We start from the raw sequence: 19,624 nt of genomic DNA on the forward strand, positions 1-19,624 counted from the left end.
TCTCTCTTACTGAGGCCAGGCTGAGAGAGTTGGGGTTGTTCAGCCTGGAGAAGAGAAGGCTGCGAGGAGACCTTATTGCAGCCTTTTGATACTTAAAGGGGGCCTATAGGAAGGATGAGGGCAATCTTTTTAGCAAGGCCTGTTGTAACAGGACAAGGAATAATGGATTTAAACTAAAGAAGAATAGATTTAGACTAGACATAAGAAAGAAATTTTTTACAGTGAGGGTGGTGAAGCACTGGAACAGGTTGCCCAGAGAGGTAGTGGAGGCCCCATCCCTAGAAACATTCAAGGTCAGGTTGGATGGGCCTCTGAGCAACCTGATCTAGTTAAAGCTGTCCCTGCTCACTGCAGGGGGGTTGGGCTACATGACCTCTAAAGGTCCCTTCCAACCAAAAGCATTCTATGATTCTATGCAAACACTGCGGCAGATCCTGTACAAGAAAGGGCAAGGAAACCACTGTGATAACAAGGTGTTCACAGTGATGGCAGTGTTTTCTGGAATAAGGAGACTCTTGGACCTTAAAGAACAAGGATGCTCTGAACAGCTACAGCCACACACCCAAGCAGAACTGCTCTGCTTGGTCATGCCTGTCACCACAGACTCAGCAACGAGTGGGTGAGGCTTTAGGCAGGGGTCTCAGAGGTACCTCCAACCTCTGTGTTATCACAGGTACTTTAGCTGGCAAGGCTAAGATACTAACAGCCAGCTCCACAAAGGTGCCCATATTATGGTGATTTCAGTAGCTAAAAGAGCAAATAGGTGCCTAAATGTCACTTAGGAACTGGCCTTCAGTATCAAATACAAGTCCTGGTAGTGTAACAAGGATGATTCCCCAAAAGTGCCCCCTTGCATTACAGTAGCTTCCATTCAGGTTGCTACCAAGGGAGGATTTTTGATAAACTATCTCTACCCTCACTCACTTGTGTTTCAAAAGAGAGGAAACTCTCTACCCTCCTTCCTGCCTCTTGTGATGCCATAGGACACATTCTCCCAGCTCCATGCCCAACTCCAGCCACAGTTCATGCAGAAATGCTGGGACAGACAATTCACCACAAAGATTTTGGGCCTTAATTTATCCTCCGTGAAAGAGTCCTGGAAGTTCAAATCTCCTCTCGTTGCATTTTGCCAGTCCTCACATTAACCTTGGAAACATCAAAGGAAATAACAGCAAGAGCAGCTGATCAGCCAACTCCAAGTACCAGAGATAGTAGATTTCCAGTCCTGCTCTCTGGGCCTCTTTGCTTTTGCAGTGGTTCCACCAGCTAGGAATAATTACACAAAACTATGATGTAATCCCTACTGAAATCCAAATCTTTTCATTCCCTTCCAGCCAATTGGAACTCACCCTGATGTTTTCCAACTCTCTGCTTCTGTGAATGAGACCGTATCCATGTGAAAATATGCTTGGATCACCCACTGTGATTTATTCATCCGGAGGCAATTTGGAGGTTGTTGCTTACAGTTAGCCACTTGATCTTTATCAGCATTGTTCTTAGCCCTTAGAAAGCCATGTCTCTGGATACAACCTTTCCGGTACTTGGATGGCCTATTTAATTATACAACTGGACCTGTTTGTGCATAGGATACTGGAGTGAGTGAAATCCTAACAATCCTCAACATTCACTTTCTCTGTCAGTGGCAAGAACTAATATTTAGAACAAGTTCCCCAATGTGTCCCTTGGAAAACATCACAATATGACACTGCAGAGGACAGCACTATCTGCTCAGGGGGAAGACTGTAGGGCAACAGAGAAGCTGATATACTCAGTATTATACCAAATTACAAAAGAGAGTAAATCATCTTGAGGTGTTTCATTTCGGAGGTATCAGCTTTCCAGCTAAACAGGGACAAGCCCAGACAATGCTGAATGAGAAAGACACTCTAAAGAAACGCATATAGCTTTGAAACAATGTTTGTGAATGTGCATTAACTGTAACAGGAAAACACCACTTAATGATAAAGATTCACCCTAGCATAGCCGACAGAATAGTTTATTCAGCCTTTTGCAGGGATCTGAGCTGGATTCCAGACAGAAAGGAGGATTTGGCATTGCCTGTTTAAGAAAAAGAGATGGAAATTACCAAATGTTGAGATGAAAGTGTAGGGAAAAAGAAAATGAAGGGAACTAAAAAGCAGGAGAGTACTAAGGAAGTAGCAGGGCAGTTTGGTTGGCTGTGAAATGCAGTTCCTGAGCTCTTGAAGAAACCAAAGAGGAGTACAGGAGCCATAAGAAAGGGCAGGTGGGATACTGCCTGGTCATTTGTGTCATCATTCCTACCACCTGGGGCCATTCTGCCTTGGCAATGTTTTGTATCAGCTGCAAACAGTGTGCAAGACAGTGAAATCATGCCCACAAGTGCAACAAAGGGAAGTGTGTAAGGTAGCTTGCCTCAGAGATGTTTAAGTGTAAAATCCTCAAGGAGGAACGAAGCCTTTGAATGAACTTTGGGGGAAAAAGAACAAAACTGCATCTAAGTGTGCTGGTTATTCTAGCAAACTTTCAAAGTAGTTTTAAGGTTACCCCAAAGCACTGCAAGAATGTGCAGTCTGTATGCTTGCACTCCAGAAGCTACAAATGGTGTATCAGTAGTCATCAGAGAGGACAGGGAGTGGTTAGAGGCAGAGGCCCCAAATCTATAATCTACTCTGGGCCCTTCTCTCATTTCTTCTAGCTCCAAAGAAACCAAAAGATACATCTCCTCCCCCTCAGCTAGGAGGCAGAAAACTCCATCAGCAACTTAAAACTGTATACCAGCTCCCTGGCATCTGTGACCTTTGCAAAAGGTGGGGGTGAGCTTAAAGTGTGGCAGTGATGCAGACTTTTTTTGGCCTGCATGCAGTTATTCTATGCTGAAGAGCTGATTTATGCTGTATATTAGAGCAGACCTGTCAGGAAGACTTAGTCTTCTAAGTGACTGAGTGATGAAATGACAGGGAAAAGTATCTTTGTCCCATCCAGTGTGGCAAGAATACCTGGAATATAGCTTAGTCCAACCAGTCCTCCTGCAACACTGATTCATCCTTCCACGTGGCAAGTCATACCAAGGAGAATCCTCTGGATGATTTTATCTCTAAGGCATGTTAGCAGACTGAGGAAAAAGCTCAGGATTGTTTTGGGGTGGGGCAAGTGGAGATTCCCTATGAATCCTTTTAATGTGGTTTAGAAATAACCTCTTTTCCTATGGCAGGCCTATCCTTGGATGGATTACGTTAACAAAGAGACAATTTCTGATTTATTTAGATGATAGTAATGCCTGGGGCTATGCTCTAGGCAGAATACCATGGTTTTTTACCTGACATGTTTCACTTTCTCAAAAACTAAAAAAACTGGCTTAATAGACACTGTTAATAGACTCTTAATGAACACAGCTAATAGACACTGAGAAAATAACAAAAGGACAAGAGGAGTTATTAATAAAGCAGATGTCCTGTCTCTTTGAGCCTTGCTGTCAGCTACACTTACTCATTGGAGTTTCAAAACACTGTAAAAATATTATGAAATCAAACACTGCTAAATGGTATGAGCAACTTCCTCCCAGAGACTGTATGACTTGCCCAATCCAGCAGTCACATTGACAGAGCTGAAGGAAGGAGCAGTCCTAGGGACCAGTTTTCTGTAGGCTGATTCACAAGCAGTAGTTGTTTAGTGATTGCTTCAGATGTTTGTAGCAATTTCCATCCTCAGCCATCAACCTGATTTTTCTCTTAGGTGTTTCTGCCCTCCTATGGGGCATCTTGGCTGTTTGTGTAACAGAAGCCAAACAGCTTTAGTTTATTGCTCAGTGAATTAAGACAACCCAAAATTGATGTTAGGTTACCTTAAAGTACCAGACATAATGTTTGGTGGTTTGGCAGTTGCTCTGTGAACAGTTCCAGCATCCTTCTAATGAAAGGAGAAACCTCCAGGAAATATACTGAAGTGAAAACTGGGATCAGAAATCTCTACCTCCATCTCAAGCCAAGCCCTTCAAATTCATGCACTAGGCCCTAAACAATACAGATCTTGGCTCATAAACACATGATTCTCCTGGAAAGGCGTATACTGTGGGGCAGTATGGGGCAGCAAGGATATCATCCTAGCAAACATTTAGCCAGCATCACAGTGTTCTTCTGATCAGCTGAGGAGAACAAAAGAGGGCATTATCCCACCAGAACTGAACTCTGAAGGTGACTTAAAAACCTCTCTGAGGACTGGAGAACTATTATCTTACATGGCTTTGCAGACACATGTGGGTCAATGAACCTTCCTGTATGACTGCACTGGCCATGCCTTCACTGCAGGATTATCTCACCCTGTCTGAACTAACTGTCCTTCTGAACAGTCTTGCCCATAAAGAGCAGTTTAACCAAGTAATAGTGCTCAAGGCACAAGTAGCGATACTACATTGCCTCTCAGAGGGAGTCCCAGGAAGGTTCTGGAGAACAAGCCACCTTTGAGAGCATCCTCCCTGTGTTCACACTACAGGGTTGCTGTGTGACAGGCTAAAGGGTGGTGCTGGTTTAAGCTTTAGCCTCTAACCCCTAGTGGGTCTGCAAAACCTGAGAGCTGCCATGTTCCAGTTAAAGGTTTTTGCTAGTGTGTGGGTCTCAAGGCAGGTGAACCCTTCCTCTGTGATAGTGAAAAAAGGCCACTAGCCTTTACTTCTTAGCAGCTCCAGGTATATATGTGCTTTGGCAGCAGAAGGACTTGGGTTCTTATTTCCCACCCTATACACACAAGCCTATACGGAGGACAGTAGAAACAAGACAGAGAGCGAGTAGCATTAATCTTCTCTCTTTGACAGAGCCACCAAAAAAAGCCACCTTGACACAAGTGGGGAAGAACTCTGTCCCTTTAAAAAAGCTGTAATAAGCTATTTTCCACTGGAAAAAATAAGCAAAACCCAACAACCAACCAAAAAAACCTATGGCAGGGCTAGGAGTAGGGAAAATAAGAGTCATGTTTTTGGAACATTTTCCCTAACTGGAATAGGACTGATTTCCAGGCCAGAGTGGCAAGAAAGGGCTCAGGGGCATTTGGTTACACCTGAAGTTCTCCACTGTAATCGTGCAGTGTAGGCATGGTCTAACACATGTGGGCTGCAAATGGCACAATATATACCAGTGATTATAGACAGTGATTATGGAACTCCTTGAAACCTATTACTGAGAATCTTTCTGAGAAAATTAAAAAAAACTCCAAGCATTCCCTTAGAAGACTTTGCATTACATGTCCATGGTTAGGTAAGAAAACTAGGTTTAATGTCCAGAACCTTTTCCCAGTGCCTCATCCTAGACTCTGCTGGGATTAAAATTCTGTCTAGCCTATGCCAAGCACTGACAACTGGGCTCATTTCTCCCAGAGCAGAACAAAGCAGGGGGTCAGACAGTGTTAATGCTTTCTCCCTATCTTAAGTATCAGTCAGTCAGTCCATTAAGGGTGAGGGCATCTGTAACAACCAGCCCAAGTCACAGTTGTATGGGGCCAAGAAGGATGGAAAGGGATTATATCAGCAGTGGGGAAAAAGCTGAAAGCTATATTGAGAGGCCTGTTGGAACATAGCAAGGCCAGCCCTAGAAACATCAAAGGCTACAGCAAGGAGTTAGTTTATACAGCTTAGTCAGTTGGATTAGACCCTTCATTAGGATGCAGAACAAAGCTCTTCTTCTTGGCAGACAAGAGCAAGAAACAGAATAAAAATGGAAATCGGATCTGAGCCCTGAATTCCCCATTCAGCATGAGTTCCTCTTATTTGCGTAGGAACTCTAGTTCGCCTGGCTTTGTTTGAAATAAAGGTACAGGAAATTTCAGGGCAGGATGAGGTCAAGGTCTCTTGCTTTGGGGCCAGCAAGCCCTGGGAGGACTCTTGAGTAAGAACACCCAGTCCTAGGAGGAGGACAAGCAAGGGGGAGAGCATTTGCCATGGGGTACCAGCAGTACCGTCTCTCTACAGCTGCATCTTCAGCAAGCAAACTCAACACTGAGACTTTGGAAAACACCATTCGTAGTTTGAGTTAAACAAGTGGTTGTCATGCTGTACAGATTCCTTGACAGTCTGGTACCTGAGTGGATGTTTTTTAGCATTCAGAGCACCAGGATGAGGCCACTAGGCAGCTTGTTACTTTTTCCCTAATGTGCATCTTTTGAGGAAGTTGCTGCTCTGTTTCAGGGTATTGCAGGCTAAGAGAACAAGAGAATCTGGTTTGTTGTTTTTTTTTTTTTTAATGTCTCTGCAGGATTATTTGCATTAAAATCCACAGAGGTCAGACAGAAAAGCCTGAGTTTGACCTCAGCCATGACAGCATGGCTAAGAGGTCACTGGGAGGGGTATGTGGGTATACTGCAAATTCAGTTTAAGATCAGAAAGAAGACCAAGTATTTAAAATAGGAATTAGTTTTCTCTACTTACTGTATCACCATAACAAAGCATGCTTATGTGTAAGAAGGTATTTGTTGCTGGTCTCTAGGACTTGTCTTTATTGTGTTTTAGGGCAGAAGAAAGAAGGAAAAATCTCACTCTATTGGTTAGCATTTGTTTTACAATTTCATATAGATTTTTTTTAAAACAGTCTCCGGAGTGATATCAGACATAAAATAATAAGATAAAATAAATAAGATAAAATATTTCTTGCCCTGAGACAGGACTTGATTGAAATATTAACAGCCATTAGAAAGATACATGCCTGCATTTCACTTCATGCTGTTGAAGCCTTCAAATCACTGTATTAGCCCCTCAAATTGTAAACAAACAGACTATTTCCTGGAAGACATAGTAGAAAAGAGACTGCTAGTTATAAGCAACTTGTGCCTTTAATTATTTTATTAATATTGCAAATTGTAACTGACAGAGCAATTAGGGTTGAATATTACCCCAGGAAAGCAGCTGGACCAATGTTGATCATACTGTTAAATAGATGGAATTTAGTTTAACAGCGGAAAAAATAGGTTCCTTGTGGTTTATCTCATTAAGGTGATTCCCATAATTCCAATAGTGATTCCTACATCTTTAAATCTAAACTTGGTAACAGATAAAAAGACACAGCTGCATTGGGATGGTGAGGGACTTACAAGATTTCTGATTCTGACATGAAATGTCCATTACTGAATTTGTTTAATTTGGCCTTAACTTATTCCTCAATGAGATAAACCCACAGTCTCCCTTCCTCTGAAGTATGTCCATTGGATTTCTTCAAAACGGTTGTATCTCTCTGGGTACCTTCTGTTGCACCACCTCAATTCTTCTACATGCACTTAACATTAAGGGGCTCTAATTTTCTTCTCTCATACCTATTTTTCATCAACATAAATCCATTGACTTTAATGGGATTGCACCCGACTTGCTCCAAGAAAACCAGACTGAAATAATCAGCCTCATAGTGTCCAAAGTCATATTCAATATTCCAAAAGTGACCATTTTATGATTGTTTTCTGCAGAAATAAATTTATTTCTCTTGGCTCCACCTCACAAGACGGCCCTGTTGCTGCAAGACCTAACAGACAGAAAAATTCTGAGCATGACGTGATCTCCCTTTAACATTTAAACTACAATTCTGTTCAGGAAACTACATGACTAATTTTTAAAGAATTACAGCCACAGATATTTTTTCCAGTTATTCCTTTTGCTTTTAAAAAACAAATCAAACTTTAATTTTCTGCCTTTTCCCCCCCCTACACTGGAAAATACTTAGGATACGTTTTGGCAAAACTGAAGGAAATATCTTAAGAAAAAACTTCTTTGAAGCCAGAGAGAACAGAGATTTGCCGTGATTTTTTCCCAGTGTGAGGTTAGCTATTCACATACAAGAAAAAAAAGTCAACCTTTATCTATGTTATGGAAGGCAGCAATATAGGTGCTGGAAAAAATATTTCCTAGCATAAGCGAAAGGCAAGCATACAGCTGCAAATATAAAGTAACAGTATTTTATCCACTTAAACTGTTCTTTCACTAATCAAACTACAGGATTCCTGCCAAGTCAAAAATCTTACTGTATATATTTTTAAGGGTCTCCTCCCTTTTATTCTGTTACTACCTATACCCTTCATTGTTTACATAAGACAGAAGTCTCATCCTATTTTTTTTCAACTACCTCCTCTGTTGTTAGCTGTGTGTGTTGCATGGGTGAAGTTTCTACACTGGAATTACAAAACAAAACTAGTAAAAGAATGTGAGCTTCATTTCTTGCCTTGACTGTAGTGTACAGCCTGCCAAAACTAGGGTTGAGGTTTGCTGGAAATTTAATTAATTTGAAATTTAGGTTGGTTCTGAACCAGACAGGAATCTTTTCCTTTTTTTAACTCTGTCCTAAAGACAGGAATGGAACTAATCTCACTGAGCAGTTGCAAAGAGCTCGGGAGTTTCCAGTCCCTAAATGACCTGCTAAACAACTACTCACAGGAAAGAGGCTGTTAGCAGAAGAGCCAGCCACATTAGCCCTGAGGTCAGGAACCCTCAATTTTCAGCAATCCCTTCCTTACAGAAAACATACCAGGAATCTGTGCAATCTGGCAGAATGTGGCATGCTGTTCAGAACCAAAACTTTTTCAGGCTTACAGAAAATGTAAAACTACCCCTCCTCTGGTCTGCTGGGAGAAGAGTCAAGTCTTATGGGCTACTTCTGGATCTGTAAAAATTGAAAGGTCTTTTATCTCAAAATGATCCATGCAAGGAGATACCATGTCACTATGATTTATCTCCCCTGATGAGGTAGAAGCAATTCCAGGAGAGAAATCCACTCCTGACAATGGCACATGTGGGGAAAACATTTTGAAGTAGTGAGGTTTGGTATATATTGGCTGCTCTGACATAGAATTGAAAACGCTGGAAGCAGGCAAGGCATTGTGTGCCTTACAGCCAGAGTAATGCCACAGCAGGGCACAGTAAGCCATGCTTTCTGTCTTAGGCCAAATATGATCCCAAGTGGATTTCACTAGTATTACTGAAATCCTCCAGGGTCAGCTAGAGCTCTAGCTCAGTGACTTTAAATATTGCACAACGCTCCTTGAGATGATATAGCCTTTATAATAGCATATATTGCACAATTCTTACTCCTTCTTGCTCTTTCAAGCCCTGTTAGATGAAGACATTTGCTCAAGCATGAAGAATTAAATCACTCGAACAGACAATTGATTTGAACTCATTTGAACCCAGTTATTTTACAGGACAAAACCAGGTGTAAGACTGTACAGTGAGGACCACCAACACAGACATAGACAGAATCTACCCTTTTTCATTTGTTTGGTCACAAGTCTCTGTCATTCTTGGTGCCAGAACTGTACCTTTCAGGTGGCTGTGAAGGAAGACAAACTTCCTAGGACTGACTCTGGCTAGAGCATCAAGTGCAGGGTTCATCTGGGGTATGTGCTTTTAGAAGAGAACAGATGATCCACACAGCGGAAAATAGCAGGCAGGTATATCTCTGTCTGATAAGGCTAGTCCATGGCGAGATTTCTTGTGTGCTGTTTCCCAGCTCCAATTCTGTTTTACCTTTTTACACATAGACATAAAGCTGCAGAACTATTCAGTGGAAATCTTCATAAACTGCAAGCAACATGTCTCTAAAAATACCACAAGAAGCTGTGCATTCTCTGGCATTGTAACTGACCTAACCTACATGTCAATGACACTCCTAACAATTAATGGCCTGCATTGGTGACAACCCTGGAGACTGGTCATACACACAGTGCCTGTACTCACAGTTTTCACAGCGATTCCCTGTATAGCCAGCCAGACAGGCACATTTGTAGGTACCGCTTTTGTCTAGAATGCATGTTCCATCATGAAGACATGGAGATGAAGAACAAGCTATAAAAGAGAAGCAAGAACATTCATGGTCTCTCATAGGATGGGGGTCCTATCTATTTTTCCTCATATGGTTGTGTTTTGGGGAAAATTACATACTCTTGTTAACAGTTAGGAAGACACAGTAAAGGACCTAATGCATGTCAAAAAACCTTCTGCTCTTCTTTCTTACTTGCTGGAGAGGGGATCTTATAGGGATGGGCAATTCTTTTCCCAGCATTCATCACTTTTACCATTTTGCTTTAACTGTAGTCAAGCAGTGAGAAAGGTTTGTGGAAGAAAAATTATTTGCAGCAAGCTCCAACAGTGTTTAGAGCTTAGCCTTAAATTAAAGAAGTTTAATATCAACCTACATTTCTCCTGCCACTCATCCCAGAGTTTCGGGATAAGTTCTGGGATCCATGGTTCTGGCAGGTTTTTTGGGTCTTGGATCTTGTCATCCCAGACTTTGGGAGTTGCTTTGGCCCTCAGGAACACTTTTTGGTGTTGGGTTCAGGAAGGTCTGAAAGGTCATAATGACCCTAAGTCTGCCAGGGAAGCTCTTGTACACCACAAATCTAGCAGTGACAGACATCAAACTCTACATATTAGCATAAATTAATATAAGAATGTGTAATTGCACCATTTAATATAAGCAAATTCCACTGTGCAATAACACACTTTTTTTTGTGCCTGCTCAAAGGGGAGATGAGTAAGTAGAACATAATTTGTTCTCAAAAATACAAAGAAATCATTTCCACTTAGACTCTTTTCCAAACTGAGTGTGGGTTTTAGCAGACAGAAAGTAGAGACAAAATCTCAAGATTTAGATCCAGTTTAAGATTCAAGTAACTCCAACACCTGAGGAGTTCAGGATCTGATGCTCTGCTTCAAGTCCATCTTAACAAAACAAGACTCTGCAGCAAAGTTCACATCTGGATCCATACCAGAAGTTGAGTTCAGTTTCAGCTCCCATTGACTACAAAACATATTCCTTGCCATATTAAAGAATTATCCAAGCATGCTTGATAACTTACGGATTAAACTTTGAAATCATAATTGCTAGAAAGATCTGCATTCCAATTAATTTACAGATCATCTTTGTCCTCCATGCTAAATACACTGATTGCTTTGGTTGTAACAGAAATATAAATCTTTGTAGCAGCCGTTGAGTGTTGCAACCACAAGCAAGCAGTCCTGGAGGACCTATGGTGAGGTTGTGTACTATTACATTTAAAGCATTCTCTCTGCTGCAGCCCAGAATGACAGATATCAGAATCAGCAGTTTTCCTTGCAAAGACTACACTTGAAGCATAATCTTTGAGTGTCTTATATCCAGATGGCAAGAGACAAGAAATATATAGATGCGACATATGGATTTCTCTGGAGGTTTCATGTGGTGATGTAACAGCAATTCATACATGGCTGGGCAATGACTATCTTCCAGGTCTCATTAAAGACTAAGGTCTGACTAAGGACAGTAATTAATTTGTTAAAAGGAATATATATATGTGGCAATTGTACTTTATCCAACTAACGTAAAATATCACTGAGAAAGGGAAGGAGAAGCAGAAGAGCCTGTACAGACTGATATTTTGTAGTCACTGGTGTGGAGGCAGTGAACTTGGAGCTTTGTCCGTGCCCCAGCTTTGTCTCATGGTTCTGCAAAAGTAAGCATGTCAAGTGAACAAGGATATGTGCCAGATACTGTCCTTGAAAATGCCCAACACTCAAGAGCACTAAATATTTTTCTTTTTAAAGGAGTCTTGATTTCTTGGCTTCAGTCAAACAACATGGGACAGCACTACAAAAGGTTAAAGTCCCTATGTTGTGTCAAGGTCACTGGCTTCGGGGTACATAAAGTAAAGCATTACTGAAATTCAGTAACAGGCTTTCATCTCTCTAGATCCAGCATATGTCTAATCCCTAAGAGGCACTGATGCTTCCCCATCTGGCTCCCCATCATTCTCACCCAAAGTCTTTTGAGTGAATTCTAGTCACTCATGCCAATTACTGGTTCCCATTTGACACTTGGCATGGGATGGGACCTGCTTCCAGACCCGGCAGTGCAGCAGGTTGTGTGGTTTCGTCCTTTACTAACGACACATGCAGTGACCTTTCCTAAAGGGGATATAGGCTTTGCAGCTTATTTTGTATCAATCAAAACCTTTCTGGCACTCGAACCAGTGACCTCTGTGCAGTCAGTGCCACTGCAGCAAGCTATGACTTATAAGCCAGCACAGAGCTCAAAGGAAGGGAAGACAGAAAGGGAAGTAATTCAGTTCTAACAGCACAAAACACTTCTTCAGTCCTCTCCACTACACCTCTAAGGTGCTGGGCACATCAGATCACCTCCATGGCCTGGTCTACATCCTGTAAGCACAAGTACTGCTGCTCCTCTCACCTGCAGCACAGGGGATTGCTCTAGCAAGCCCTGTGCAATCTGTTTCGGGGACCTTGGATTTTCCACAGTGCTGTGCACAGAGGGAAATTTCAGGGGAAATGTTTCAGTTTGCAATGTGCTGCCAGAGCTATCGATCCTGTGCTGCCCCCACTTTCGATTCAACACTGCTCAATGCATGCTGTATTCTTCCCCTAAGCCGCCCTGCTGGCCAGGTTAATGTTTCACATAAAAAGACACTGGGAGTGTTTTAAAAGCCTTTCACTACAGCTGCACATTAGGCCAGAAAAGCTTCAAAATAAACTGCACAATAAGACCCCCTCACAAACTCTAAGCAGCCCTTTGCAACGTGCTCTGTGTGGATTACCACACTTGCAGCCACCCAGCTTCAGAATAATTACCACTAAAAATGGGGCGGAAATAAAGTGCTCGACAGTATTCAAATACCAAGTGTTCCCTGCTGGGCAGAGAAAACAGAATCAACTCAGCTTGCACCATATGGAAAATGTTAGTTCCCCGAGTATAGGCAGCCCTTATGCAACATAGCCCACACTACATTCATTTGTTCTATATCATCTCTCCTGCTGTAAGCCCAGGTGAACTATAAATAGCTAACTGCTCCTGCTATGTTACTAACAGATACTAAAGGTAACATTTGAAGAACAGGGCAGGCTAAGAAATGGCATAGGCACTGCATCCAGCAGTATGCACATTTCAAATTGCTAGTTACACCCCTTATCATTGTTAACAGCTGATCCATTGTAGATTTGTGGATTTATATAAGGATTATATAAACTAACTAAACTTCCTGAGCCAGATATACCCTGGATGACCTCATGAAATGTGGATCACCATGGTGTGCAGAAGGCAAGTTATGGTGAGTCATAGATCCTGCAGGGTTTATCTATGGCAAAGCAGCACACTCTGATTAGCCTTCTGTGCCAGGAGTACTGTGGATAGACTTGACCAAAATTCCCCACATAGCTAAACAAGGAAGATCCAGGAAGAGCATAGCAGCTGCTTCAAATGCAAGGGCAACATGAGGAGCCAGCTACACTTTCAATGTTATTTTGCAGCCAGAAGAAAATGATGGAAAGCAGTGTGGGGGATTCAAGGACTGAGTACTAATAAAAACAGGAATTCTGGAGCCCTGCTTCTGTCATTCATAACACTGAGTTCGTCACAGAATGGGAAATGCCTCTTTTTTTTTTTTTCTTAAGGAAAATCATCTGTCCTTTGTACACACTTCATTTTTAAGCCCTAACAGTATGATACGTGAGCCAACACAAAAGTCATGTCAGGGCATTTTCACTGAGCTAATTATGAGGCTTTGCATCAGGTTTTTGCTAATTGAGACAGTGACTCTGCTCCTGCACACAGCATTGAGCAATTCTGCAATTGCAGATACACATGCCCCTTTCTCTATTTCTTTCTGTGTTCTTAGTTCTCAGATTCAAACAGAAAAGTCTCACAAAACAGCAGCTTTTCTGTGCTGGCTGATGTGCTTGTTTTTCACACAGGTAGAAGGAATTCAGTCTTTGTTAGAGGAGCTACATATTCCCATGCCATCTGACGGCTTTTGAATCTTCCCTGCACTGACTTTGTGTAAGTTGCTGTTGGCAACACAGCATGAAAGTTTTTAATGAAGCAAAACAGGGAGAGAGATTAGTGAAACTGAATTAATGAGAATGAGTGGCATGTTCCACTTTTGAATTATTTTACCTGTAATTTCTTCAAAGACAGCATGAAATCCATCAAAGTTCTTGGATCCGTCAGACTGGAAGAGGACATGGAGTGAAGACCCAGTGCTTTGGATGGGAGGCGGCCTCTCATTTCCACAGAATTTCTTAATTATTCGGCTGTCCAAATTGTCCCCATCACGGACCTCCACATAGTCATACTGGCACATGTAGTCAAACTCCAGGCTCAGCATGGAAAATCTTGGGGAACAAGGACTCACAGTCAGACTGCATACTCCTACCTGTGCACCCTGACTCTGATTTATTTGGATGTTTAGTTATGTTAGTGCCTCCCCCCTTCAATGAATCAACAAGTCCCTAATCACAGGAAGTCCCCCTCACTTCATCTCAATTTTTGCATCATGATCCTTGGAAGCCAGCTCAACTCTACACAGTGCTCCATGAGAATATTTAAGTGGCAGAACAGTGAAGTCTAAATTGGAGTCATACAGTCTGTTCACATGCATCAGGTCCCTAACCACACTACAATGTTAGAACTTTCATCTAGGGTCAGACACTGTAGGAGGCATATTTCTATCATGGCTGTTTGCTAAAAATTGTTCTATTTCCCCTAAATAAAGTTCTAAGTACTGAATGTAACAGTATCAAAGACCAAGGCTCAAAAGCTATTTACACTGTGATGTTCAGAAGTCAGCAATTAGGGGTACAAGGAAAGCTTGGGGATGTAACAGAAGCAGAAATAGGTAGACAAAGGGAATCCAAAACACTACAGCACATTTTGCACTAGAAAGCAAAATGGTAGTAAATCCCCAATGTCTGGCACTTGCTGTTCTTTTGAGGGCAGAAATAAGGGACAGGAGTCACTGCAGAAGGGAAATATTTAAAGCCTTTTCTCACAATGTCTGTCTTTCCTAGCTTTGATCCAGCCACTGCACGAGGCACTTGTTCATTAACAGCAATGTTATATGCTGCTGTTTGAATTCAGTGGGGCACAGAGCCAAAGCATCCCACCAGAATATGAATGAGAAAGAGTGCCTCTGGAGAATGACCAATGGCCAGGGGTCCTGGGCCCAGCCTTGGTACAGCAGATAAGAATGAGAAGATCTGGGCCTGTGAGAGGCCATGCTACTAACTGTTAGCTGAGTATTTTATAAATGAAACTTTTTGCATACTCAAGTCTTCTTGAGAACTCCTAAAGCCTCAGACGTGTATTTAGGATTATGCTAAATCTCCCACATTGCTTATTCCAGTGTGGGCCTAGTGATTTGCAAAAACTGCATTTTCACACCAAAGAGGCAAGACAAACTTTGGTTCTGCTGCTGGATCTCACAGTCTGAAGAGGCAAGAGAGTACTGGAGCCTATTTCCTGCTCTTTTCTTCTTGGGACTCACACCCCCATGTTAAGGAGGCCCCCATGTTATGTGAAATGACCCTTCTTTGACAACTCATGAGCTGACTTCAGAGGCCTCTTCACTCAGTCGCCTTTGTTCAGGTCACATGGGTGGTTTTAGAGCATCAGGAGTACACTACATAGAGATATGAATGAGCAGTTGTAGGAAGCTACACCAATGGAGCGGAGCCCCTCATTTTTTAAATCATCTAGTGGAACATAGAATAAGAAAAAAATGACACCTGCTTTTAATATGCATTACACAGAGATTAATTCAACTTAGCTTTGCATAAAATGCATGAGCTGAATTCTAGTTCTGTCAGGTTTGTCAGAGACATCCTCATAGGCATCAGGTTATACACTACATCTTCAAAACATTCTTTCACTGGCAGATCATACCCCAGGGTAACGCTTATGGAAGTTATAGAGCAACAGAAATTAACCCGTTCATCCTTGTCACACTTATCAGGCTACAGTTTATCCTGACTCAATCCTAAAAACATTTACTGGTTCTCTGAACTCGTACATTTCTGATTAAAATTAAGTACGTGTGTAAGTACAGAAGGGAAGCTCCTGGGATGCCCACCATGTAATGGGAGCAGTATTATTAATATATGTAAAGGTAAACTCTGTCTAGCAGTGTGTTCCTGAACAAAGAATATCAAGAGATACTCAGATTGAAGGCACAGAATGAGAGTGCCATACACAGAATACTGTTTCTAATTGTTTGTTTTCTCTGCTTTAAAAAATTATGAAAACAGTGTGGAAGATGTGAAAGGCATAGGGGGTGCTGATTTGCATTTTATTTAACTTAGCATAGAAGCAGATAGACTGTACTGATGACATGGAATCCCATGATTAAGACTCAGAATTGGCAGGTCAGGAAACCAGCCAAAGCTTTTCAGAATCTCTTGGCTATGGCCCAGTTGACGGGACCCTTTACAGACCACAAGGTCTGTTGCTGTTTAAATCACAGGTACAGGCAATGTAATGAACCTCAGTTCTGTCAGCTGTGAAACTGTAACTATATAATAATTCTCTTGGATATTATGAAACTACGCATGCTAGTTTAGTGCCACAGGTCATCAGATACAAAATGGAAGGCAAAGTATTGTCTTGATTTCATCAGTGTCTACAGTGTGAATACATTTACCAACCCTCTGAGGAAAGCTTCTAACCAAAGGAAAATATTTAAAACTGCACCTCTGCTGAGGCATTAAAGAAAGTGATTGAAAGTTGTGAGCTACTTCTACTGTGGTATATCCCTGACATGGCTCAGGCTGAGGGAGCCTATACATCGCAACCCAAAGAAAAACAAGGCTGGAAACAGCAGAGAAAACAAACTACCACCACAATCTGGGTACAAATCTTTTTCAAAACAGATCTGCTTAGCCAACCCCCAAAGGACTGTGTGGCACAGCTTGAAGCAAGGGAAGATTTATCGATGCTCCTAGGAGTTTTACTCTTCCTGCCCATGTAAGAGACAAATCACTTTGTTCCCCTTCTGTATCACACTGTCCCCACCCCTGCCCTCACAAGCCATCAGAGCAGCAGCAAACAGGATTTGTGACAGGGATAATGAACAAAGGAGTTCTTTTGTTAGCAGTTGTGCTGATTCAGCACAATGTTGGCTGTGCATTACAGCTCTAAGCAGAGTTAGCACCCAAAAAGGGGATCAGCGTGTTTATATGAAAATGCAGTGAAGGCAATGATACAGCATGGATGGCATACCCAGGAGGAAGGCTCTGATGGCCTGCTTAGGTGACCTGCCCTTCTGTGTAGGAATGGCCTAAAGGAGAAGCTTTAGGCTAAATGTACTAGTTTTCCACAGTATCTAACTGCTGAAGTACCTCAGTGGCCAACTTTGAGGTGGTCCACCTTGAAAACCTCAGCTGATTCAGAACACACCCTGGGGTTACCTTATGCGAGGTAGATACAGGTCCTCATGTTCTGTGTTTGCCCTGGAGGCTTCCTCCTATGTCTCCTTATTTGCAGGGTGGTAGGATTAAGTGTGGACATTCAGAACTGTTCCTGATCTTTCCCTAGAAGTGCCGTGTTATCTGCTGGGATCTTTAGGCACCCAGACATCAAGCTCAGCTCAGGCTGGGCACGGGGCTTTAGGCTTCTCCAATGCTACCCAGTTCAGATAAATGTAGTTGCTGACAACAGAAGGTTGGCTACCGCTCAGGCTTCCCTCTTGGAGACTTTCACAGTTGGAATGTAATGTTATGTCACAACAACGAGATGCCTAGTATTGTGTTTGTTTGACTGTAGGAAGCATGGACACAGGGAGAAAGAGAAAAGCACTCTCTGCACGATGCTCCCCATGTTAGTTTTGTATCTTCTGGTAATAGCAAAGGTAAACGGAGTGAACTGTACAGATCTCACATGACACTAACATCTTCCTAGCATGCGAGTGGCCCTCAGGGTCTAGAATGGAGCTCTGACTTCTCCAAGGCTAGAACGGAGGTCTGATTTCTCCAAAGAGTTAGTACATCTGTTTAGCTTACCTTACAGCACTCCCCATTCCTCTGCCTTGAAAACGGAGGGCAGTCGTCTTAGCGCAGCCACAGCAAGTACTGCTGTTCTATCTAGGGTCCTTTGTTAAAATAGCCTTTCCTCCCTTTCTTGTACCTTGTGCCTGGTGCCACCTGTCTGCCAACTCTTTATCCAGCGATGGGTGCATTCACTAGTGATGTGCATGCACAGGACCCATTTCCACTGTCATACCCACCCCAATAAAAGTGAAGACAGGGTGACACCTGTAGCTCCTGAAGCACTTTTTTAGCCTTACAATTGACAAAGCCTCATTCAGAAATGTAAAAATACCAGGTTAACACCTCCCTGAGCTTGTGATGTGCAAATCATACACCTAGCCAACATAATCTTTTAAAAACAAGGTAGGTACAACTCATACCTGCTGAGACTGATGCAAAGTTGTGTCACGAGAACACAAAACTCCTCCTCACAGCATTGCTCCCCTGTGTCTCCCACACATTTCTCCAGAGTCAAGAGGCTCCAACGCTATCCAGGCAATAATTGCTGCTCCTCATAACTACACAATAGGCTTGCATTTGCAAGTCTGAAAAAAGGGCATTAGTGAGGGAATGCCACAAGCTCTTATTTTCTATTCAACTGATTTCTTTTCCTCTTATTAAATATTAAGTCTCACTTTAAACACATAGGAAGAAATCTGTTTGTGTATCTAGCATAGTTCTTTTGCCTGGGCTCCAAAGCTGGTAATGTGAAGGCTTTAGCTACTGGTTTTATTATATTAGCTAGCAGGTTTTGAATACAATCCCCTGTCAAGCTTCCAGCTGCATGTGTGAGCTCCCTGCTACGCAGACATGAAAACTGTATTAACTACCCCAAGTAGGGGCTCTCCTGCACTACACAGGATACCCATTCAAGAACTTGAGCTTGAGTCAGCAGGGACGGGTTAACAGGTCTAAGCATACACAGGTCAGAGGAGCAATGACTTGCAGGAGAACAAATCACATCCGCCAGACGTAGGAATGGTAAAAGGAATAACTGAGGCTTGTAGAGGACAGGGCTGGTAAAATGAGTGAAAGAAAAATAAGAGAGGGAAAATGTAGGCTTAAATGCAAGGCAGGTCCCATGGGCAACTCTCTCCTGGCATGAGACATCATATCAAAGTGTTCCTACAGCTTTTTTTCACAGAATGTCTTCGTTCAGCCTGGTACACTCTTCAGAAAATATTGTGTTTTAGTGTCAAGGTCTTGAAGAGCCCTCTAGAGAGATACATTGTGCCGAATATCTGAGAGACTCTCCTTAGCATCCAGCTGTCCTAAATGGGAACTAAAGGCACAGCACTGGTGATTTGTGCAGTGGCTGCCCATCACAAGCTAGACCAGGGGAAAGAGCTGAGTACCTTCACTGCCCCAGGGCTCCCAGCTGTTGACCCTCATTGACTCTTGGTTATCTACATGCCCCAGTGTCCACCTGAAACCAGTGCTGGCTAAAAGTCAGGATGACCTACCTTAATTCAATGTTAAATCCAGCTTGAACATGAATAGTCCATTCACATCGTGCATTCAGTGGGTAACCCTCCAGCAAAATCTGACCTCTAGAAGCCTGAAGAACCTGCCCACACCCTGGGGAGAAAAAGAAAAAAAAAAAAAAATCTGTGTGAGGGACCTTCAAGAGGCATTTGAAGAAAATACATGTAGAAACAACACCGGAATGAGGAGACAGGGTGGCTTAGGAAGATATACACTTTCTTACATGGCAGTATATAAAATAATGGGACAGCCACACAACAGCTATAAAGAGTTATGACTCTAATAGAGTATTGTCTAGGCTAAGAGCACCCCTAGAAAACTTTTAGTTGATTGCTTCTCCCTGGTTTG

At 42.4% G+C, this 19,624-nt stretch overlaps 1 protein-coding gene across 4 annotated transcripts in view; it reads right to left on the bottom strand.

The window, feature by feature from the left end:
- The window catches only part of PAMR1 (peptidase domain containing associated with muscle regeneration 1), a 46,516-nt gene that overhangs the window by 19,455 nt on the left and 7,437 nt on the right, over positions 1–19,624 (bottom strand). For 3 of the 4 annotated variants that reach the window (XM_075712812.1, XM_075712810.1, XM_075712809.1), the window contains exons 3-5: positions 19,255–19,369; positions 13,887–14,104; positions 9,680–9,787 (exon numbers count right to left, since the gene is read on the bottom strand). In XM_075712812.1, the coding sequence (XP_075568927.1) occupies positions 9,680–9,787; positions 13,887–14,104; positions 19,255–19,369 (441 nt within the window). The remainder of the gene's footprint in view (positions 1–9,679; positions 9,788–13,886; positions 14,105–19,254; positions 19,370–19,624) is intronic. The other variant, XM_075712813.1, reaches the window with a different exon arrangement.

Source organism: Pelecanus crispus, chromosome 6 (genome assembly GCF_030463565.1).
Source record: "Pelecanus crispus isolate bPelCri1 chromosome 6, bPelCri1.pri, whole genome shotgun sequence".
NCBI lineage: Eukaryota > Metazoa > Chordata > Aves > Pelecaniformes > Pelecanidae > Pelecanus > Pelecanus crispus.